The 24,067-nt window shown below is 50.2% G+C and overlaps 4 protein-coding genes across 4 annotated transcripts, besides 3 other annotated features; 1 reads left to right on the top strand and 3 right to left on the bottom strand.

Moving 5' to 3' along the window:
* Positions 1-356: 356 nt before the first annotated feature.
* Positions 357-12,501, bottom strand: FPSE_06403 (uncharacterized protein; the record flags this gene model as incomplete). The annotated part of the gene is made up of 5 exons (XM_009259521.1): positions 357-451; positions 503-847; positions 896-9,141; positions 9,196-12,401; positions 12,454-12,501. 5 exons carry the CDS (start codon positions 12,499-12,501, stop codon positions 357-359), a joined length of 11,940 nt encoding a protein of 3,979 aa, XP_009257796.1.
* Positions 5,104-5,156: a microsatellite.
* Positions 5,281-5,357: a microsatellite.
* A 3,312-nt stretch (positions 12,502-15,813) lies between the features above and the next one.
* FPSE_06404 (uncharacterized protein) lies at positions 15,814-19,066 on the top strand (the record flags this gene model as incomplete). The annotated part of the gene is made up of 5 exons (XM_009259522.1): positions 15,814-16,263; positions 16,361-16,685; positions 16,742-17,952; positions 18,006-18,947; positions 19,004-19,066. 5 exons carry the CDS (start codon positions 15,814-15,816, stop codon positions 19,064-19,066), a joined length of 2,991 nt encoding a protein of 996 aa, XP_009257797.1.
* Positions 19,067-19,677: 611 nt separating this feature from the next.
* On the bottom strand, positions 19,678-20,361 carry FPSE_06405 (uncharacterized protein; the record flags this gene model as incomplete). Its single annotated transcript, XM_009259523.1, has 2 exons — positions 19,678-20,234; positions 20,298-20,361. The coding sequence occupies 2 exons, from the start codon at positions 20,359-20,361 to the stop codon at positions 19,678-19,680; spliced, it is 621 nt and encodes a 206-aa protein (XP_009257798.1).
* A 729-nt stretch (positions 20,362-21,090) lies between these two features.
* Positions 21,091-23,481, bottom strand: FPSE_06406 (uncharacterized protein; the record flags this gene model as incomplete). The annotated part of the gene is made up of 2 exons (XM_009259524.1): positions 21,091-22,172; positions 22,242-23,481. The coding sequence occupies 2 exons, from the start codon at positions 23,479-23,481 to the stop codon at positions 21,091-21,093; spliced, it is 2,322 nt and encodes a 773-aa protein (XP_009257799.1).
* Positions 22,472-22,501: a microsatellite.
* Positions 23,482-24,067: the final 586 nt, after the last annotated feature.

Below are 24,067 nucleotides of genomic sequence, written 5' to 3'. Positions count from 1 at the left end.
CTTCCCACAATTACACAGTAACGGGTAATGGAGAGAGTCCAGCAGCTTATGAAATCACTATTCATTATTTCTCTAATCATAAAGGGCCGTGATATGCATGCCCAACCCCACTTCTGTAAGCTATTCGTCTTGTAAAAGCAAGCAGCCAAAGGAGACCTGCACTTCTCCCAGACTCTGCGTTAAATCAACGATGCTACACCAGATGGCTCAGGATCAGAAACATCCTAAAGTATTCCGCCACCAATGCTAATAAGAAACCAGTCCCCAAAACATAATTAACTACCGTCGTCTGTTTTCGTTCCTCTCCCCGTCTAGTTTCATCCTCCAACACGCTTGCAATGCATAAGTTGACGAAATTACGCGAAGCCGAAATATTCGCTTCCTGCCGTGATAGCCTTCATAACTTGAGAGCGCAGATGATCGTAGCTCTCGTACTCAGGAAGGTCAAGTTCTAATCCATGTTAGCGATCCGATCTATATAGTATTCTAAAGATGCACTTACGATTGAAACAGGTGTGCGAAGAGGGCAGTCGATTTTTGTTGCCATAATCGCGATGGATATTGAACCGGTTAACGCCGTTCATACCCTCAAGCTCCTTGAAGCCGTTGAGGGGAACCTTGCTGGTTCCAGTAACAAATTGCAGCATTTTCGCACGTTCTTCCTTATCGAAGGATCTCAGAGCTCGCCAGAACCACTGAATCTGCTGCGATGATGGAGTGTAGTTATGGTACTCAGTGTTGCTCTTCCAGTCGTCAATGTCAATATCAGGCAGACCGGAAATCAAGAGCTCTAGCTCTTGCTCGTTGAAGATGGAGATCAGTTCTGCTGGGATGATGTCGTGGAAGCCTACGAATGTTAGCAATTGATGTATAGCAGCTTGCATGATTAGCTTACCTTGAAGGAAATGAGCCATTTGCTCCTTGACCGAAGACAATAGCTTGTGCTCAACCACCAGACGAACATAGTCGTGTTTGTTCTCTTCAGTGACTGCGATCTCTCGGCCGTTAGGAATGAGGTCTACGACGTTGGTAACGCCAAACTCATCATCCTCAACTGAGAAGGTCTCGGTGATGATGTCTGTGATGTCGTTGTCCAGCATCCAACACAGAGACTTGTAATAGTCGGGGTCGAAGGACTCCATATCCTTAACCGAGACAGATTTGCCTAGAATTCGCTTGTACAGAGCACGACTAAAGTAGCAGTCAAGAACGCGACCTTCGTACAATGCCTTGCCGATGATACGACCGATGAACTTGAAGAATAACAAATGCTCATCATTGATGCCGCTGAGTTTGTTCGGGTGGAAGGTCGTACGATCTGAAGACACAGGCGTGAAGAGCACGTAGTTGGGGTCAAACATTTGTCGTGACAGCACCTGGAACCACTCACGAGTGACACCGCCGGCATCGACACCTTCCTCTCCGTGGAATCGGATGTTGAGCTTGCCGAACTTCATCTCGTCGCCCGATTTGAAGTACAAGTGCTTGAAAGAGTCATGGAAAACATGCTCACGGCGGACGGAGAGTTGTAGGGCAGCGTAGTTTGACCGACTCTGGTTGTTGCCGGATCGTGAGTGTACACTGCGGTTGAAGTAGTTGCGCTTGTTGTCAAACTCCAATACCTTGGGGTTCTTGACAAGCAGGGCGAAGGTGCCTGACATGAGCTTGGGGTTGCTCCTAACAAGCTCATTGAGAATGCGGCGGTGGTCCTCGGTAAAGCTAAAGAAAAGACTAGCTGTACGAGACTCGGGTGGCGGGCTTGACAGGACCATGTCCTTCTGCTGGGGGTCATCGTTGGTAGTGGTGTTCTTGCAAACAACCATTAGAGACTCGATCAATGGCAATAAAATGGTCGCCACGTTGAGCATATTTTCACGTTGACGAATAGCACTAAGACAAGCGCTCAGCTTATCCCACATGGCCGAGAATGTCGAGTTGTGGTAAAGTGAGGTGACTAGATCGTGTCTCTCGTCCTTGTTCTTGTTGGACTCGGCTTCGTCAGCTTTCTTCTTGGTGTCAAAGAGGTGATCCAAAGCGGTCAAAACGCGAAGAAGCTTGTTTTGTTCGGATGCCCCTGGTGAGAACTTGGCGAGAGCAACGCCTTGAATCTCAGTGCCTGAAGATGCCTTTTCGATATGGGGCAAAAGGTCATCTAGATCAGCCACGATATTCTCACTCAAGAGCCTAGCTTGGTGAACGAGCTCCTGTCCGAATGTCGCCTTGGCTCCTGGAATGGCTGAAAGGTTTTTGATTGTCGAGATAGTGTTCTGGAAGGTTTTGGAGCTGCACTCTCGAGCTACAAATATTCTCACGGCCAAGGTTAAGTTCTGGGCAGGAACCACAGGCGGCTGCAGCTGTCGAAGTTTCTTTTGGACTGAATCTCTCTTCGCTTGTCTCTCTGCTGCGTCATCGGCAGGGACATTCTCTTTGCTCTCCTCTTTCGCAGCGCTGGGTTCATCAGCAGTGCTTGCGTCCGCTGGCTCTGTGTCTGAGGGCTGCCCGGTGGGGGGTTCTGCTGCAGCAGGCTCTTCCGGCTTGGCATCAATGGCTTTCAGTTCATCCTCGGCTTCCTTTCGACGCCGCTCCAGATTTTGAAGTGGCAGCGTCACTCGGTTGAGCAGATCGGCCAGGTGAGTCATGACCACAGAGCTCTCCATAACTAGGTCGCGGTCTAAAAGCGATAGCAACGAGTTGATAGCGTACTTGTGTGACTTCGAGTCCTTTCCCTTGCCTTTGCGACTCAAGGATCGCTTGAGATTGGAGCCGACAGCTTCGTGTTCTGTTAGGAAGAGCCATTGAATATGAGGGTTCTTCGCAGATAGCTCGACTAAGAGGTCTAGACACTGCTGAACAATCAGAAGAGGCGAGGTTTCTGAGTTTGTCTGTGTAGTGTTGCCAGCAGCTAGACCAGTCAGACTTCTCTTGAGAGGCTGGGGGGTTTTCTGTTCAGACTCCTGGCCCTTGTCCTTGGGTCTTCGTGCTTTCAGAGATAGTTGACCGAAGCTGCGCTCTACAGCACCCATATCTGTGCTGCCATCTTGCAAAATCTGGAGCAGAGTGCTGATCACCTCCAGGCGGGTCTGCTTGTTCTCACATACGTCAGCGAAGACGTTGAACAAATGGTTCCGAATTGATCCCTGCTGGGTAATGAACATCAGACGTAGCAGCGTGGCGACCCCAGCCTTATCGAGCATCTGAACAACCGTGCGACGCTGTACCTTTGCCCCTTCAGGAGGTGCTGGCGGTCTAGCCTGGCGAGCTGAGTTGACGACAGGAGGACTGCGGCCAACAACGGCCGGGTGGACATTCTGCTGGGCTAAGGCTCGGGCCTGGGCTGCCATCTCTGGAGTAAGCTGATCCATCAGTTCTTCCCCTTGATCCATCAAAACTTGCTGTCTAAGCTCGGGGGGGAATGTCAGAAGAATACTAGCAGTATCCATTTCTGGAACAACGGCTTGGCCAGTACCAGCAGAGGCTCGACGGTTGTTCTCTTCGCGGGCACGGCGACGTTGCTCCTGGCGCTCCTGCTGAGCAATCTCCATGCGCAACTCTTCGGGAAGGGCATCCAGAAACTCCTGGAAGGCTTCGGTCGAGTTGCCATTTGTCTCCTCTCGGGCCTCGGATCTGCGGGTGCTGATTGCCTGAGCGATGACCTCCTCGCGGAACTCCTCGGGCAGAGCTGCGATGTAATCAGGATCGATACCTAGTTCGGTGACATCGACTTCTTCGCCTCTGATGGTGGTCATAACACGGGGACCGTCGCTCTGCGTGGCAGGATCAGGATGATCTGCGTCTCTTTGCCCAGTTGGCTCAACGCCTTCCATTGCGCTCTCAGCGCCTTCAGCCTGGGCGGGAGCGGCTTGGCTCACAGCGGCAGCTTCAGACGCTGCGCGTTCGGCAGCCTCGCGCGCCTCGGCCTCTTGCTTCTCCTTCTCCGCCTTTTCTTCAGCTTCCCTTGCCTCGCGCGCTAGACGCTGTTCCTCCTCACGCTTCTTGCGTTCCTCTTCGTCGCGCTTTTGTTGTTCTGCCTCTTCGGCCTTCAATTTCCTCTCGAGTTCCATCGCGGCAGGCGTGAGTTTGGCCGTAACGATGTTCAGAAGTTTAGCCGCTTCTGTTGTAGTGTTGGCACCGAAGATCATCCTAGCTTCTTCTTGGTAGCGTTCTATGGTACCATCAATAGCAAAGGAAACAGCTTGGGATGGGTCTTGGTTTAGTCCCTCACGTCTTTGATCCGTGCGAGAGGTCCGAATAGCACCAAGTTCTCTAGAATCGCGATTGCCGGTTGGGCCGGTGATTTGGAGGTGGAACGCATGCTGCCCATTCCGTCCCATGATTGGCAAGAACTCCATTATTTCACTTAAGAAACCCATAGGTCCGTCTGCGTTTCGACCACCTGGACCGAAAATAGCCTCAGGAACTCGCAAGCCAAAAGAATGATGAGGTCCAGTGCGCTGTGGGCTATCCTGGTTCTGATCACCACGTCTCAAAAGTGGGTTGGTGCCATCATCAGCATTGCTTTGAGGCCTGGGCTGGTGGTTGCGTGAAAAGAAGTTGCGGAAGTCCCCGGTCATTTCACGGTTACCAACTATGAAGCTTGGCGGGAAAGCACCACGATTGTCATTTCGTATGAGGCGCCGACGGTGCTGGCTTTCCATGATGAACATTTGCCGTCGTGCATCACTCTCGCCTGTCATGGCGTCCCAGCCGAGAGCTGGCATTGGCTGAGGTTGATCATCCACAGGATATTCATCGTCGTAAAGATATTCGTCATCTTCCATCTCGTCCTCATCCTCGTCTTCCTCGTCCTCATCATGGCCCTCATCGAGATAGTGGTCTTCCAAGCCATCCATCATATCTGGATCGTAAACGTCACCTTCTCCCATGATGGCACGAGCCATGCCATCGAGAAGATCTCCTGGCATGTGCATATGCTCTTCGTGAACATGTCCATCATATTCCAGGTCGTCCTCCTCCTGGTCTTCATCGTCATCATCGTGGCTGGCGCTCTCCCAATCCGAGTTTCCATCATCGTCAAGAGGATTTCCGTCTTCGTCAACAATTTCGACCTGATCTTCCACATCCTCCATATCAGCAGACCCCGCTTCATCCTCATCGTCGATTTCTTCATCACTATCGTCATCGTCATCGTCTTCATCCATGATAACTTCAACGACGCCTGGTTCGCCGTGGAGGCCTTCGATTTGACCCATGTCACCAAGTTCTTCGTCATCATCACTAATGTTTTCTTCATCTGAGATGTCATCATCTCCGTATTCCATCTCGTCGTCATAATCATCCCCGTACATATCCTCGTCGTCGTCATCCTCTTCGTCGTCGTCAGAATCATCGTCTTCGCCACGAGGCTCGAGCATTCCAAGGGCAGAGTTACGATATAGATCAGGGGTCTCCTCGCGGTCGTCGAGGTCAGAGAGTGAGGAGGTGGAACCGAGATCGTCGTCTGCCGTATCGGACAGAGAATCTGAAGGCAGGAGGATATTGGAGTGACTCAACTCTTTAGCCGTCTCGGTGAGGACCCGTAGCACGCGTAGGATGTACTTGATGGCACGTTTGACGCCTGGGTAGTTGAGGTTGATCTCAGCGATAGATGCTGTCAGTTTTTCAAGATAGCCCTTCTCATACATCAGTCGTCGTAACTGAGCATGTGACCGGGCCAGCACATTGTCAGCACCCCGTCCAGGCGCTCCCTGGTCCTTGTCTTTCTCGCCAACCATGTGATTCATGAGCTCGGCCAGGCACTGCATGCGTGAGTATCTTGTTTCCAATACGTCATCAGAGAATGGTGCTCTTTCGTAGGCCTTGAGCATAGTATCGAGAACAAATTTGCGCGCGAACAAGAGGTCGGGTTCGTCGTCGTACGCAAACTTGTCTTTTCCGCGGTCAATTGCCTTCTCACTTGTCTTGGAGACGAGTGCAACCAAGACCTTCTGAGTCTGCGCCGAAGTTGCGGCTTTCTTCTTTCCGGCGATGCTATCAGCTGTTCCGCTCAAGTTGCCCTGGCAGAGCAAATCATAGATCAGGTAGTTAAGAACTGATGAGCGGGGTTTGATTGGCGTGCTTGTAGTCAAGGGAGCATTCCGCTTGAAATTGATGAATTCCATCTTCGTTCTGTTGTAGCTTTGCAAAAGCTCAGCAAGACAATTCAGTAGGAAGCAGCGATAGATAAATATGGGGTGCTCCTCGGACTTGAAAACGGGTTTAGATGGCTTTTTGTCCTTTGCGTCGGTTGCGTCGGTTGCGTCGGTTGCATTGATATCATTAGGCGATAAAGAAGTGTCTTCAGAGTTTGACCCAACGTCGGGTTTGGAGTCCTTCTCGGCCACTTGTACTTCCTTGTCATCAACCTCACGATAATTGAGCAACTCGCAGAGAAGGAAATGAATGACGCCATCAGGGTTTTCGACAACAGGCCTCTTGCTCTCGTGTGGCTTCGGTGCATCCACCATTTCCTTATCTACAGGCTCTGTGGACGGTTTGATTTCTTTCTCCGTCCCATCCTCCGCATTCTCATTAACCTTGTCCGTACTCGTTTCAGTAGGATCCTCCTTGAATGCAAGCACTTGGGTGCGAGAGGTGTCATTGGAAGTTGATGCCCATCTCGTAAAGCGGAGTAACTCGTTTGTGACCTCAACAAAGAGGTCTGGAGCACGTAGAGCAATCGGTGCCATGTGCCGCAAATAACTCTGAACATCGGGATGACCGCGCTGCGTTCTTTGCAGAGTGGGAAAGCCGATCTTGATCTCAGCACGCATGATCTGTTTGATGATTTCTTCATCTTCGACAATATGGCGCAGCACCGTCATGATGTGGGCAGTAAGCTTGCTTTGCTTGAATCTCTCAGAGCCAGAACCCGACAGTTGTTTTGCCATAAGAAACAGCCGTTGCAGGTTCTTCTTGTCCCCAACCACCTTAGCGAGGCGTCGGTTGCGGGTTAAGATGGCCAGAATTCGGAGCGCAGCAACGGCGAGGGTTTCTTCTTTTCCAATGCGAGGAAGCATTTCGAGCACAAATTCCAAAACGTGTGCACGCTGCTCATCGCCAATAGTTAGAGTTCGCACTTGAATGATGGGTTCTGAGACGGCTTCGTCCTCGGATTTTGGTGTTTTCCACTGTGCGGCAACAGGACGCTCGTCATGTCGAAGAAGTGTCTCGATGACGAGAAGGATGTAAGGGATCCAGGGTGGTATCTCCTCGCTCGAAGTCGACGGTGGAACCTTCAAGAAGCCAATGTACTCGCCAATGTGGTCCTCGAGGCTCGCCACATTGTTGTTAAAGAAGCGCTCGTCCTGCAAGAGCAATGCTAGCAGATGGGCATAAGCGGCAATACACTTCCCATTGCGTTGCTTGTCTTCATCCTCGTTTTGAGCCAGTGAAGACAGTGCCAAAGCCAGAGTCTGGCCGATCTCGTCGTCAGTCTCATTAAGAGGTTGTTGCTTCAAAGTCATTGTCCGAATAAGCTCAGATACCTCGATCGCGGTTTCGGGGTGAGCACGAACGACATCAAGACACCTGTCAATCAGGTTCGTGCGCAGCTCGGCTCTAAATTTGTCAACATCTTCCCTTGTGGCAGTCCGAGAAGGTTCTTTCTCCTTCTTGTGAGATTCTTCCGAAACATTCACTGGTGTTGCAGTCGTCACGTTTTGGGATTCGCGAATGTCATCTGTAGTTTGAGGTGGATCAATAATTTCACCCAGTGCTTCTCCGAGGAATCTGTCCGCGAGGTCTGGAGTAGCAATTTCCGGTGGGCCATCAAGGGACATGCGGTCTGTTTCCGCGCTGCTAGCTGCATTTGTGCCTTCTGTCTCGTTGGCACCTGAGGATTCTTGTGAGGTCTCCTGCAAGACAGAAGTGTCGGAGTCCATAGGCGGGATCGGATTGCGTGCGCCAGCGAGACCAGCTTGATGAGCTGAACAATACATCTCTGCGGCACCCACACTTCCATTAGCCCGGAATAATGCTTCATGAATTAGGTCTGTCTCATATCCTTTGAGACGCAACTCCTCGATAGCGTCGCGCTGAGAGCGCCAATCGAATCGGACGTCTGTGTAATCAAAGAGGTGGAAAGCCGGCCTATCTCTTGAAGATGGTGAAGGTTCATGATCGCCAGTGGCGATCAACTTGAGGATGTCGATCAGGCACGTCACGGTTTGATGTGGTACTTTTTCCACGAACTCAGAATCCCAGAGCTTGGTAATGTCAGGAAGAACGGAGGCTCTGAACTCTACCACAAACTGCTGGTAGGTATGCGAAGACCTGTCTGCAGAGCGAGGCTGCAGGCCGAATACTTGTTGGGCGTCAGCGAGTGGCTTGCCATTGACCAATACTAGAACCAGGTCCAGGACCTTCTTGAGGCCGAAAGCAGCGACCTTGGATCTGGAAGTTTCGTCTGCGGCGGCGTCTGGGCCCTTGCGGACTGCTTCAGCAAATATCCTGAGCATTGAATTCAGAACATCCATTCCACCCTCTTCTTTGAAAGCAATGAGAACGGGCAATATGATATGCACGCCTGAACGATCGCTTGGTCGAGGATTGGGCTGATCCATCACCATCTCACTGATAGTATGCAACATGATGATCCAGAAATGGAAATCCTTAGAAGTAGGTTCCACAATGGCAACCGATGGCCTCAGCTGGCTAAGAATTGCATTTGCAAGGGCTTTGGCGATCTCCAAGTGACGAGGGCGTTGATAGCCATCACGGGGGTCTCTCTCCCTGCGGGGCAGTAAGGACTTTCCAAGCGTTTGGAAAAGAGGGAAAGTTGTTGGGATCATAGGGTGTAATAGATGTCGAAGTGTCTCGTAATTCTGGTAGCAAGGACTGGCTTGCTCCTCCTCTGTGGGACGGTTCGGCTTGGTTTCATCCGAAGACGCCTTCGGTTGGAACGCCGCTGTGCTGCTCAGTATGTCTGGTAACAAAGTATTGTCTCCCGCATCGGGTTCAGAACTAATTGCATTTAGCGATGCCTCCGAGGATGGTTGGCGCTTGAAAGACCAGTGCTGGGGGACTGCGTTGAGCTCTCCTGCCTCCTCTGTAAGGACTCCACGGAGAAGAGGTCCAATTGAGTTCACCAGGTCGAGGTAGTAATCCCAGACATTGACCGGATAGAACGTCAGAGAATTGGACCTTGTTGTACAAAAGCAGTCAGATATTATCTTAATAAATGTCTGTGCATTCAACAATGCCTTGATCATCTTGGTGCCATTCTTTACAGCAGCAGGTTCCTGGTCGTTCTGCGCCAACTTGAGGTCCGTAGCAAGGAAAGGTGCGAAGTACGGAGGTAAGGTGTCTGTTTTATCAGAGAGAGGCTTTAAGGTGTCGATCGCCAACTGAGCTCGTCTGATGAGAGAAGGTAGACCGCGGACTGGGAAACTATCCACGAGCTGGGAGACAACTTGGGTGAGGTTCCTCGAGGCCATGGTGTCGCAAAAGTTGGTGGGCAGGCTTGGGGACTCGCAGATGTCCAGCAACAACTCTAGGCCTCCCTCATCTACAAAACTGTTCTTGAGTACCTGATTCGACATGTAAGAGCCCAAAAAGTATCCCAGGGCATAGATGTAAGGCGTAATTGACTGGTTTGGCGAAGATGACCCTTCATCTTTGCGGGACTCGGAGTCCGCATCATTCGATGGCACGGCATCAGACATGCTCACATCTGCATCACCAGAGATGTCCTGACTCTGAGTCTTCTCAGAAGACACGCTTGGTGATGACGTATTTCCGTTCTCGTCCACAGATACAGTCTTGCCCTCTGAGTCCACTAGCAACAACCGGGCACCCCATCCATCATTTCTCGCTTTTTCAATTCCGAGAAAACGAATGCGGGCAACCATGTCGATTACAGCGTTCGCAATGGCTGGCCGCAACGCCGGATGGTGGCGGGCAAGCTCGTCGAAGCTCCCTCCAACGTTGTTGGCGAGTTCTCCATCAAGCTCCATACATCGTACATGTGCAGGACTTTCGAAAATTTCCAAGAAGGCGTCAAAAGCCTGTGAGGCTACCACTAGGTTCATGCCTGCATTGTTGAGAGATATGGAACTGAGAACCTGCGGTACAACGGTGATGGCATCTGTTGACGGCAGAATCCCCGCTGCCAACGGTCCACGAGACGACTCCCGGAGTGCTTGCTCTGTGGGAGGATGTGGTCGTGGATCATTTGCAACGAGCGAGCTGACAGTGTTTCCTGTGGAGTTGTTTTCGTCGTCTTCATCTTTATCTGATGATTTCTGCTCAATCAATACTTCACTTGGTAGTGGTCTGTTGGTGACAGCTTCCAGGAACGTCTTGATCATACCAGACTCGGAGATGGCGGGGAAATTGGTCGGATCGTTGTTGATAAAATCACCAAGAATAGTAACAGAGTTCGTCCACACAACAGAGCCGAAGGTCTTTTTGTCTTCGATGATGTCCCGCAACTTCCCGAGAAGATCTGACTTGTCAACGAGATTGCGGAGTAAACGATCGTAGTTACCGCCATAGCTGTATGAGTTGGACATGATGTGGTGAACGAACTTGAGAAGCCATTTGAGTGTCTGCTGTTGGTAGTACGGAATTTCATAGTCAACTTGTCCCGACTGTTGGCTCTTTGAAATGCCTTGCCCTGCTTGGTGCAAAGTCTGCGCTTCCTGGACAGTATCCACAACCAGTTGAGATACTGCATCGAGGCCTTTGGCGTTGAAGAAGGCAGTAAAGGCATTCTGATAGGTCCAGATCAAGCCATCTAGAAACGCAAGAACCATGGAATGGTTTCGCTGTGCAACAGCTGACCTAATGTTCAAGATCTCGACTAGGATCTCCATAAGTCCTGCTGACACCATCTCGCTTCCCACTCGTGTGGACATGGAAAGGTGAAGGGTGAGAGAAAAGAGGTTGTTGCGCCATTCGTCCATTTCTGTCACCTGGTTACCTTTGTCGCTGTCATCGTCCTCCTTCATTCCAGCAACCGCCTTTCTAATGACATAAAGCAAGATTCCGTGGTTGACATTTGCATTCAGAGCAGACAAGACATCCTGACACCTGGCTTGGAAGTTCGATATAGCCTCAAGCAAGGCAAGAGCCACAGCCTGTAGCCATAACGGAACATCAACGTTTCCATGAGCCGTGGGGTGGATGAGTTCAGCTAGCTGGTAAACGAGCTGGAATCTGCGAGTTTCATCTGCATCTTGACGAAGCACCTTTTCCAGGAAGTTTGCTTCGCCATGGATATAGGCGAGGTTGTTGATAGACAAGAGACGCACAGCCAACAATTGTTGACGTGATTCGTTAGAGCCCATAAGGGCTTTGGAGGCTCTAATCCTATGAAAAACTTCGTACTTCGCTGCTGGGGGAAGGTCCGCAGGAACGGATGCCATCAGCCGGTAGATAGAGGCTGAAGAGACAACAGACTGTGGTAATTCAAAGACTTTGGATCCAGCCGAGGACGAGTCTTCAGCGTTACCAGGTGTCCGAGGTCCAAGTGGAGATGAGTCGTCCAGGTTGCTCCGACTCTTCGGGGTCTGATGTTGAGATGCCATCGTGGAGCTACGACGAAGCGGTGTTGGTGTAGATGGCACTGATGCGCGACTGTCGCCGCCGCCGGTTGGCTCATGTTGGGTGGTCTGCGGATAATAGATCACCTTGACATCGCCCCAACCTACCCACCGTTTATCATCCGAAACTGCGAGAGCAACTAGATCATTTGCGTGCATGGAGTTGGCTGTCTTAGAACTTCCTCCTGACGCGCGATCTTTCCCTTTGGCCGATCCGGGTGTGTTTGACGGCACGGGGTCTGATAGGTTGATGATCGGCGTCTTGACAAAAGGCAGGGCAAGCTGCTGGACTCTGTCAAGATCGATATTATAGTGGTTGGCAAGCAGTGCGGTGCTGATCTGCCTCGAAGGGGTTATTATGCGCTTCACGGAGGCTTGATACCGCTGAGCCAACTCTGAACCAACTTCGAGTGTGGCAATAAGGACACTCAAAGATGTGGTGTGGAGGAGGTCGTTGAGGTGAGCGCTGCTGGCATAAATGCTCCTGTTACCACAATGCTCCAATAGCATGCGAGTGAAGCGCAGCACTGCTTCCACTAGTTGCCGGTCTCCGTCTGATGAGAAGCCTAGGTCTGTCAACTCATTCGCTGACCATTGCTTCTCGCTACCAAAAGCAGATTCTTTGTCCTGGTTGAGCAGCACATCGCACTCAAAATGGCGAGCTTGGGGGCCCTCATTCAGTTTGTATGTGGCGCAGAAATGTTCAAGGATGCTATCAAATCGGTTCAGAAGGGGTATCCAGTGGTACAAATCACCACGTCCGAAGGGCCATCGCGAGGGAAAGCTAGCGAGCTCTTTTGGCAAGTGGGGTAGAGGTACTGTTGAGGCGGTTTCAACGTAAGCTTTTAGCCAAGGAGACTATCATGTTATGTCAGTATTGCATTCATTAGAGAGGGGTTCCGCCACTGACCAAGGTGTCCTTGTGCTTTTGTTGCATGGGCTTGGTTATCTTCCCCATGATGAAGGTGAGGCGGCTGAGCCGCAGGAAATGATGGAATCTCCCCCTCCACTACAGCCGGGCTGGCAACCCGCTGAATAAATGTTTTACCCGCGGGAGATTGTATTCGGTCGACTGCTTAAGTTGTGAACGACCCGCAACTGAGCGGCGGTGGTGGTCAGCTTCTTGGAAGTTCTACAGCTTCGTAGGCTCTGGTCGTAACAGCCCTGTAATAACTCGAAAAGATTTTTTTTTCACCCAGAAAGGGTATGACGTAGTTGTTTTGGACGGTGAGAAAATATATGGGGTGTGATGGCTGAAAAGTAGACACACGCGCGTGTTCGGCTAAGAAGTATCGAAGGTGGTCGATGAAGCTTGGGAAGCAGTTCAAGGTCGAGTGCAGGTCGATCCTAGAACAGCTTTTGTCCGTGGCTAAATCGTGCCCTGTCGGTTACAAAGATGGAGCCGATTGTTCTCTCGCCGGCTGTTGCGGGTAAGAAAAAGTCTCGCGTCGATATGAAGAGAAGAGAAGAGTATTTGGTGAGGATGCGGAGAGATGGTGCAGGATGGGGAAAAGGTATCTTGCAAATCGTCAGGTTGAAGTACAAGTGGGCCTTTGCGTAATGCCTACTAAGGTGCCGGAAAGCGGAAGCTACAGAAGTGGAGGTACCTTCCAGGCAAACCTCCCGCTATACAATACAAGAAACCCCTGGGTTTGAGAATCGGATTATCTTTTCAGCTTACAGCAGGTATCAGTCCCGTCTATCCATGATGATATTGTCAAGCTACATTACAGATAAAGCTATACATAATTGAAGAGTAATCAACCTAGGCACATGGCGCACAATACCATACGTGATTGTTAATATAACCGATCGATTTCCTCAGGACCAGTAGGGTCTGAGACCGATATCTAGTACACAAGGGTAGGCATGGCCTGTCTTCTCATGATGGCTGGATGAATAAGGACCTGCCTGACACTCGAGACGTTTGTTTATTTCCGCCACCTCTCATCAAGTGGGGTAGGGAGCCAAATGGCATGGGTGGCATGAGCCGACCAAGCAGAAGCAGAACACTTTGAGAATGGAATCCTATTATTTGCTGGTCACCAACAACCCACAAACCAGGCAAACTCTGCTGTGTGTTAATCCGACCGTGCGTACCTATTTACTCATAACTAATAAAGAACCTGACTTGAACTTGACCTTTTTTTTGTACGCCAAACAGCCTGCAATCATGTGCCCAGTTGCGCAGACTGCAAACTGCACACTGCAGGGTAAGTACTTTTGTGATGGAAACACGGGCATGGCAGATAATCATTACCTCATATTCATCTTCACTGATGATTTAGTATCTAGAATACTGTCTTTTACATACGTGATGCGCTGTGTATATAAAATATACTCGGGAATTTCGAGTTTCGTCTGATGCAAAGCCATGCATGTTGAGACATTGGTTAGCCATTCACCTCATACGTACAACTAGTTCACGAACTCTCACCTGGACACTAGTGCCATCTTGGAGAGATTCAAACATAGGCAATTACTTTTTTAAACAAAGTTTTCTTGCCATGAAAGCAAAATAACATGTACCGTGACACGACTGTGCACTCAGAGCCATGCTTGAAGACACCTTAAACTTGATTACTGAGAGTCCAGGGGACGAAACGGTGGAGGAGTTCATGCCGTCCTAGACCATTTATCAGGTAATGTATGTACCTACCTATGTTTTGCGCCCTGAAGTGTTCAAGTGTTCTCATATCCTATAACCGGATACCTTAACCCAATACTAAGGCAGGTGTTGTATGTTCCTTGATTCTCAACCTTATATGGACGTCCGTTAGTTCAGAAATTTGACCATGAAACAGGCACATTAAAGTTCCTATTGGTTAGCTCAGGATCCACGTCATGCAGCACTCGTGAAACAAAGTGATTGATAAACCCCGCCATAATGGATTATCCTTTCTCAATCCAAAAAGCCATTGCGTGTTGGATGATCCCAACTAAGAAAAACCCTCCATTATACCCTCGAGTCCATGGGTGTTAAAAGAATAATCCTGAAAAGGAATTTGGAATACAGGTCGATACGTTAGTCAAGACTGAATCCAACCCATATCTAGGCGCAAAGTACGTTATCATACGAATGAAGGGTTCCTTACATACGAAGTAACGGAACCAGAGTAGAGAAGTATGTTGGGAGGGGGAGGGGTAGGTAATCTGTAGATATTAATAACGTGCAATACTGTTAAGCTCGTATCTCTGAAAAGATCGAATGAGTACTACATTCATTAATAACGTGCAAAGATGACTGTGAACAGAATCATCTTTACTCGAAAAGTCTGATCCTGCAAAGCATAAATCAACCAGTAGTATCCAAGTCCCATCACACGTAGAGAGCTTGTGTTGTAATTAATCAAGTTGTATAGACGAGCTGAGTACACAAATGTAGCCTGGACTAACTGTGCGACGAACAATACGATCACATTGAGAAGCGGAGACTGACACATTTCCTGCACTCAAAATAGCAGCATAGATTTAGAAGGAGATTAACATCACCCCAAATCATTCATGTCTGTACATATGTACATGCTTGTTGTCTATCCCTGGAATACCCTGGCGCCTGTCCGGGGCAGAACCAAATTGCCTCTCAAGACTGGCAAGCCTTCAACCGAAATGGGTTGAATTTGAATTCCAGACAAGACCAGTCATAGCACGACAAAATTAAAACGGCTGTGCAGTAGACGCTAATCTTCATTCCAAGTGACCCTGCCTGACGTTTTCTGACACCAAATTACACATTTATGGGCGCCCCTAAAATAGGTTCCATTCTTAAGGTCCGTCACCTCTCGGTACTCAGGGCACCCGACCACTGTACTCCACCTCTTTTTCCTTAACTGCACTGAAGAACTGCTGCTAATCAGGTACGCCAACCTCGCTGTCGGTGACCCCATTTCGTTTATTTTTGGCAGCCCCATCAGCGCCTCACTGTCACAACAAAACCCTTGCGAGCTTCCAGTTCTTATGCGAGTTCCACATCCACTGTCGACGTGGTAAGGGGCAGAAGCAGAACATCAACGCCACAACATCCCCCTTGTATTCGATTTCTGCCAACAGCTGGCCTCTGGCATTCTTCCATTTACGCTGCCGCCGGACGCAGTACTCAGTCTCTCGATTTCCAATTTCCCTGACACCTGGCGTCCTTCCGCATAAGCTGCTCCCTACATCCAACTCTCGTACATCGAAGGCAGCTTGAGGGGCCAGATAATCGTCCCCATCCCTGACACGACGACTGCAACTCGCACACCGAATCCAAACGACAACATCATCCACGGCCATGTCGCAACCGCAGGAAGTCGCTTCGCCTGTGATCGAATCGCACACCGGTCCCGATCCCGTTCCCGTTCCCGAGCTTGAGAAACAAGAGAAACAGGAAACACACGACACAGAAGAGAAGCATGATGCACCAGTCATGGACGAGAAGAAGGATATACCAGAGATACCAGACAAGCAAGATATAACGCTTGACATGGAGGACAAACCGGGCGACGAAGAGACCAATGAAAAACCCGACGAGAGAATAGAGAAACCTGAAACGAAGATTGAGGAGAAGCTTGAAGACAAGTTTGAAGATAGCAGCGAGGACGACTCCGACGACGACTTCGGAAAAAAGCAGGAGCAAAAGGTGGACGAGAAGCCTGAGGAAAAGCCCGAGGAGAAGCCATCGCAAAACGATGCCAATATCAAGAGACTCTCGTCTGGCATGGAGTCTGACGACAGTGTGTCGGTAGGTCTCCTCCACATTCCTCTCTCGAACACTGCTGTGCCAGTCACACAACAGACTGCATCCCTTATCTTGTTAAGATACTAACCGGGTACATCAGGCATCCGACGCAGATGACAAGTTTGAAGATGCTGTAGCGCAATCCCCTACACGCTCACTCACGAAACGAACCATCTCGCATGTCAAAGCTCCCAGCAGTTCGACCGAAGAACAAGTTGATCAGCGGTCTGAAGAGTCGCATACTCGAGAGGATATCCAGGAACCCAGCTCCGCCCAACACAAAGCAACTGCCTCCGAGTCTGGTAGCATTGCAAGCAGCATCGAAAGGCAAGCGCGGCGAAAACCATCCGTCGCCTCTTCACGTATCTCCAACACGGCGAACCTGGATAATGTTAGCCTTGACGACGATACGCCTCCATCTCCATGTACGGCAACTCCCTAGTTCCATTTTATCAAATGACACATACTGACACACTACTAGTACCAAAGGACCTCCCACCAAAGCCAACCAGCAAAACAATTTCTCTGAATAGCATCTCTCTCCCTTCTATGCCATGGTCGCCTGCCGCTGAGCCTGCAAAAAGCCCAGTGCCACCGACAGCTACACTCGCACCTTCCCCACCAGCACCTCAGCCCCCGCCACCACCTAGTCGAAAACTAACAAGCCCCTTCTCTTGGCTCTCTCGAAGCTCGAGCAAAGAAAGAGAACCTCCCCTCCCACCGCCTCCTACTGGTCGAAGAAATACAGCTGGCTCTATTGCTACCCTCGCCAGTAATCCCGAAATGATGCTGAGTCGACTCGAGGAAGAAAAGGATGGAGACTCGCTACCCGGGGACCCTGTCCAAAGGGTAACTTTGCAAGACAGGTTCAAGCAGCTACGACAGCAAGAAGAAGCTGCTCGTGCGTTGACAGGCGGCGAGAATAGCAAATATGATGGGGCACTCGGCCTCACTTTGCCTGATGATGGACAAACTCAAGACAAACCACCATTGTCTCCTGTCCCACAGCCCATTTCTGGCCTAGCGCCAGGTACGGTATCCGGTGTTAACGCTGGTCCCTCGGCCATTTCAGAAGAAAAAGTTGACTGGGACTTGTGGCAGTCTGTTGTTTATGAAGGGCCAACTGCTGTGGCTCGTACAAGCGCCGAGGAACTGAACAAAGCCATTGCAACCGGCATTCCTAGCGCCATTCGTGGTGTCGTGTGGCAGGTGCTGGCTGACAGTAAGAACGACGATCTCGAATTAGTGTACAAAGCATTGGCGACTAGGGGCACAGACAAGAGCAAGGACCGCAACAGCAACAGCACAACCGCCAGCTCGTTAAGCAACGGAAATCTCAGTGTTCACAGCGGAGATGCTGTTGCATCTTCCGCTTCCTCTATTAACTCGGACAATTCAGGCAATGGTACGGCTTCTCCTCCAAACGAGAAGAATGCAGAGGCAGTCCTGAAGGCTCAAGTTGCGGCCGCAGCTGAGAGAAAGCGAAAGGACAAGGAGGATGCTGCTTCGTTGCAAAAGCTCGAAAAGACGATCCGCCGTGATCTTGGTGCTCGCACCAGCTATTCTAAGTACGCAGCTGCTGCCGGGCTTCAAGAGGGTCTGTTTGGCGTCTGCAAAGCATATGCTCTGTTCGACGAGGGCGTTGGATATGCCCAAGGCATGAATTTCCTCATCATGCCTATACTGTTTAACGTGAGTATCACGTTTCCGTGAAATACCTTTTAGCAATGCTAACATGTCCCTAGATGCCCGAGCAAGAAGCTTTCTGTCTTTTGGTGCGATTGATGAACCACTACAAGCTGCGAGATCTTTTCATCCAGGATATGCCCGGGTTGCACATGCACCTCTATCAGTTTGAACGCCTTTTGGAAGACTTTGAGCCAGCACTCTACTGTCATCTCCACCGAAAGGGGATTTCGCCTCACCTTTACGCTACCCAATGGTTTTTGACCCTCTTTGCCTACCGATTTCCGCTTCAACTGGTTCTTCGTATTTATGATTTGATCTTCTCCGAGGGCCTGTCGGCGATCCTGCGCTTTGGCATCGTCCTGATGCAGAAAAATGCCAGCATCCTCCTGGGATTGTCTGACATGCAGCAGCTCACCACTTACTTGAAGGATAAGCTCTTTGATGTGTACATTGACAAGGATCCCAGCCAGGGCAGCCTTCTGGAGAATGGATTCTTTGGAAGCTCAAGTTCCAGTATGGATAAAGAGGTTTACCGTGCAGACCAACTTGTCAAAGATGCTTGCGAAGTCCAAATCACTCCCGAGATGCTCAAAGCTTATAGCACTGAATGGGAAGAGAAGACCAAGGCCGAGAAAGACCGCGAGACTGAACTTCTGGAACTCCGTTCAGCCAACCACAGCTTTTCTATCAGACTCCGGAAAATGGAGGAGAGAGTCGAAGCTTGCGATCGTGAACAGGCCGATCTGGCAACGGAGCTTGTGCATACCAAGGTCGAAAATCAGGAGCTCAAGGACGAGAACGATAGTATGCGAGGTCAGGTCCGCGAGTTGAAGATTGTCATCGAGAAGCAACCGATGGATCTTGAAGAGAGATGGAAACTCGAGCGTGATGATTTGATGAAACGCAATATGCATGTCCATGAAGAGAACCAGAGACTGGAGAAGGAACTGGGTGAGCTGGAAGAGGAGTTGGTCCAGACCAAGCTGCGTTATGCAGAGGTGAGTATCCCTATTGCTACAATACACTGCGACGAGTTACTAACAGTTCTTCTCAGATCAACTCTCAGCACGAGACCCTCAACCGCAAGTGGACTGACTTGAAACGTCAATTCGCGTAGACATTCCTTTTCAATGCATGCGACCTTGTTTGGCTATTTGGTCTCCGACCATCCTTCATGTATAAAGTATTCTTGTTTAGCCGATTCTTTTAGCTTATGACAAGCTGGCTGGTTATTGCCTACTAAGGTATTTGTTGGTTCGTTCACTGGACATGGCGAATCAGGCATGTCGTAATGATGGTAAACCCGGAGACAGGACAATGGCAGGATCGTTTCAGCCACCCCACACAAATATTTATGATCTAAATCCATCCGCCCAACGCAACGACATTGTGTAGACATGAGAGGCGAGTTTTGCAAGTTTTTGGTAGTCCTTGGGCCGAGGTTGGCAGCAAGGCGGCGTAGGACAAATGATGCACTGATTAGAAAATCCGTACGATGTGCAGTTTAATAGACGAAATAATAAATCACAAGTCACATTTTGCAATTGAAGAGAGCTTGATCATGACATTAAATTCAGCGCAAGAAGATTTTTTATTCCTTTCCTTAAGGACCCATCCCGATGCGTTATGTTAACCTCATTCTGTCGTTAACCGTGAGACAGTGAGAAATCCTTAAACACCATACCATGGGGCCAACACTCCTTTCTTCATCAGGTTTTAGTGACAAGCTTACTTGTGGAGCTTGCGCTGGTAGAAAGCGAGCTCCTCACCCTCCAGGATGTAACCATCGACACGGCCGGACTGACCGGGTCGGCTGGAAACAACGGCGTACAATCGACCGGCCTCGAACTGCTTCTCGATGGCGCTCTCGACCTTGCCGCCGGCAGACATGCGAGCAGCCTGCTTCTTCTCGACGGCGTTGGACTTCTTGACCTCCTCCTCGGTCTTGCCCTCCTTGGCAGCCTGGGCCTTCTGGCGTCTTCGGCCGATGGCCTGGCCGTAGTGGGCCTCGTACCACTGTCGGAAGGGAGCGGCATCAACCTGGACGACGGCGCTCTTGGTGAGGGTGTTGGTTCGGACCAACTCGTTGTTGGAAGGGTGGTAGGCGACGGCAATGACACGGGTCTTGCGGGTCAGGCCCTCGGAACCCCAGGCGAAGTTACCGGAGTCGAGACGGAGGGCACGGTACTTGTGGTTACCACCTCGGGTTCGGACGGTGTGGACGCGCTTGGGGCCAATACGGGTGTTGGCACCCTGGCGACCAGCCTCGAAAGCGCGCTTCTTCCCTGTTGTCAAAGGTCAGAACGTATGTCCATAGGATCATACGGGCTTTCGGAATTATTACGCACTGTAGTAGGCACGCTTGGCACCAGAGGCGGAGCGCTTGTGTCGAGAGTCACGCGAAATACCCATGATTGCGGTTTCTGTGATGGGAGAAAAAACCCCAGATGGTTAGCCAAATCGTCTTTTTGCAAGGCGGGGGTGAGAAGAGAAGAACAGAGTAACTCAATGAGCAGGATATTCGAGATGAGGATATCGTCGAGCAGCGCCGCGTATTGAAGTCGTCTTTTCGTTCTCGTCGTTTGGCAACCTACCTGATGATGTTGGCGCTCACCAGGCAATCGAATTGGCGGATGGTCGTAGGAGTGAACTTTTTTGGCGGAACGAGGGTCAAAGTCTGGATTGACAAATTTCTGTGAGTATGTGCACCTTCGGTAAAACGGAATCGGGATGTTCCACTCCGCTGCGGTTGAAAGCCCTAACCCCACTTATAGATCCTGACAGCCAGTAGCATAACACTGAGCTTACTACCATCAAACGGGCTGCCTTAGGCGTTTGCGATGCATTCATTGTGTGTACCTGCGAATTGAGCATGTGTTAGGTGATCACAACGAGTTTATTTTGTTTATTTAAATACATAATATTGGTCTCTATCTATAAAACCTCAGCTTCCAACCTTTGAAGTCTCTCAAATGCGATAGCAACAATGAGTAGAGTCTTCCTAGAACTGATCCTCTTGAAATCTCAATGTCTGTCCAAAGCGCTACCAAGTAGATACTTGGCGCCGACAGATCCAATCTCTAAGAAGGCATGGAATGAGCAGGTTCGTTCATGACCACCTGTGTCATTCCAGCCCGAAGCCTACTTTGAAATTTCCCTCTTTTCAGCTTTCTTGTCCTTCTTCAAGTCCTTTCCGTCCTTGTCCTCCTTCTCATTCTCTTCTTTCTCGATATCGACTGCGTCAATATCATGAAGCAAATCAGCAGGTAAGAACAGAGCCTCCTCAGTTTGAAGCTCAGTTGGTGGAAACATAGAAGGCTCTTGTCCGGTAACAGGGCAAAGAGAACCGAGTTTGACTTGAACAACCTTCTTGTCCCACTGAATCGACCCATCCAAGTCATAAGCTTCATCGTCCCAGTGCAAGAATCTGTGAGCGACAAGACCCATTCGAGGAAGAGGCAAGCACCGACCTTCTCGATTGGCACGTTTGTCTCCCTCTTCCTTCAGTTCTGCGAGGGATGGCCACTCGGCTCCATAAGGCGGCGTCATCCGTGCTTTGTTGAAGCAGTTAACGGCTGCAAAAACAGGTGAAAGTTGGTCCTCGAATTTCTTACCACCCAAAAGTTTCATCGGGGTTCCGTTCTTATCCCCAGCGCCTTCAACATCCTTGGTATTAGTCTCTGCGAGACGCTGCTGTACCTCTTGTCCAAGCTTCTTCGTCTTCGATTCCGCCAGGGAGGCTTTGAAAGCCGTCAGCTCTGCCGGGCTTTGAGGAACAAATGGGGATTGGTCGGCGCTCATGTAGCGCAGATTGGCCATCATCTTCTGAAATGCCTGACGCTCCTTTGTAGCGAAGCTGGTCCAGCTTTTCGATTGAGACCAAGCACCTGACTCGGAACTTTTCAGGTTCAAAGCTTTCTTTACGGTTGCGCTGAATGATTGAGCGAAAGTGCGTGTCGAAGATGGGCCTTTGGGAGCGTTCTGGGGCGGGTTGCCCGGTTTCTGATCTGCGTCTCGAGACTTTTCCTGAGTGTTGGCCTGGCTCTCCCTTTTGATGTTGATTTTCGCAGCTCTCAAGGCGCTGGGAGAATCTTGAGCAGATTTGACCTGTCGTGTTGGAATGAAACCGGTGGTCTTGGTGTGTTCAGCAACCTCTCGAAGTTCCTTGCCGATTTGTTCCCGCTTGGTGTCATCCTTGCAAACAACACCGAGAAGTTGGCGGTCTTTACCAGCAGGCACCGACATCATCTAAATATCAGGATGCTTGTCATTGTTCGGAATGGCGGGTTCACCTCTGCTCTCCTGCTTGATCCTCTCAACCTGAGTCTTCAAGGGTGTGGCAACAGTGGAAGCATTGGCGATCAGAACGGAACTCGACATACTTGGACTTTGCCCCTGACGACTTTTGATCGATATACTATGAGAGGGACGCTTTGATTCATCCTTCTCGGTAGACGAACGAGAAGTAGGCTGTGAGTGCGCATCGTACTCTGTTACTGTTTGGCTCTGTTGCTGCATTTGTGGCTGGGGCTGGGGCTGCGGTTGGGGATGGAGGTAGACCTGCGGAGGAGGCGGCGGCCCATAGACTACGCGACCATCTCCATTGGGCAGAGGTCCAAATGCACGTTCGAAATGGCACTCACAATCGAGAGGACACCCGGCAATCGGAGACTGGTGCAAGGGCATTGGCCACGGAGCTGGAGGCATATGCCAAGCCGCCAACGGCATCATGGGTGGCACTGCAAAAGGCGGCACCATGAATGGCGGGTAGTCGATATGCTGCTGGACATGACCGTGATAGTCTGGGTAACAGGGAGCATAGGAAAGGGGCGGGAAAGGTGTGGAAGGCACGTATCGTGTTGCAATGTCGACAGGGGTAGGTGAACGACGTGATCTCGGTCCTCGTGGCTTACCCTCTGGGTGAGGAGTAGGGGGTCTCCATGAACGTCTAGGAGATCTGGTGCTGCTCCTGGAATTGGTCGATCTTCCGGATCTCTTGACCACACTAGAGTGCACTCCATTGCTCTCTCTCGATGAAGTTGGAGGGGTATAGACGGTTGGTTTGAGGTACTCCAGTGACTTCTTCGGGGTGTAGACAGTTGGCTTGAGATATTCCACGACTTCGGGAGAAGAGTTGGGACTCTCAACATCCACCTTGGTGGTGTCACTGTCGGCCTTCTGATCCTCAGACTTCTCGTCCTCTGTGGTTGTCTTCTCTTCACCATCTGGGCTTGATTGTCGAACCTGGCCTCTTGTCAGCTTGGATGTCCTCGGCCTCTTGCCTCGTCGCTTCTTTACTAGTTTTGGACTGCGAACGCTTCGCCCGTCAACTTGCGCTCCCTGAAGGGCAGGGAACATGGTATCGTATTTGTCCGGGTCGATAGTGATGGAAGGAAGTTCTAAACTCTGACGTGGTTTCGCATGGACACCCAGAGTTGAACGACGTGTTTTCGTTGACGGAGGTAGGGGATCATCCTCGTTGGAAGAGCCATCCTCCAAGGTTGGTACGAACGTGGGTGCGCAAGGATTCATGTTGGCTAGCCGTGATGCACATGTGATATTGTGAAAAGGAATGTCGTTACAAAAGAGAGATGTAACGCCTTCTTTGGGCCTTGGGTAGGCACAACGTGCTCAATAGGCTTGGATAATTTGCGAGCAGAAGGCTATGTGCCTACTTTTGGTCGGACTTTTTGATGCCCAAAGCACTACGATGAACCTGAAGCAGTATCACAAGTCAGCTCGAAATGACTATTTATTATTCGAGATACACGATCTTACCCAGAAAATCCGAGTTCAGAATCAAAGCAATGACAAACAGCCGAGTTGATTAGAAGGGTTTGGGTGAGTGGAACATATAGTGTCGTCGAACCAATATAAAAAGTGACGACTACTGCTAGACGCGTATAGCAAAGATTTGATGGCGAAGTCGCGAAGTAAATAAAGAACCAAGCGCGAACATACGCGTGTGATTTCGGACGTGAATGCGTGCGCAGCCGATCGCCAGCTGCCAGTGAAATGCTAGCAAACAAACCGCCGTGCCTAGCTGATATAAAGCGGATATGACCAATCTTGAGGTTCAAAGATGCAGAAAAAGAGAGAAAGAGAGAGGGAAGAAAGT

Source organism: Fusarium pseudograminearum, chromosome 1 (assembly GCF_000303195.2).
Source record: "Fusarium pseudograminearum CS3096 chromosome 1, whole genome shotgun sequence".
NCBI classification, from domain to species: Eukaryota; Fungi; Ascomycota; class Sordariomycetes; order Hypocreales; family Nectriaceae; genus Fusarium; species Fusarium pseudograminearum.
Note: the sequence above shows the minus strand (reverse complement) of the source record. Positions and strands in the feature narration are given on the sequence as shown.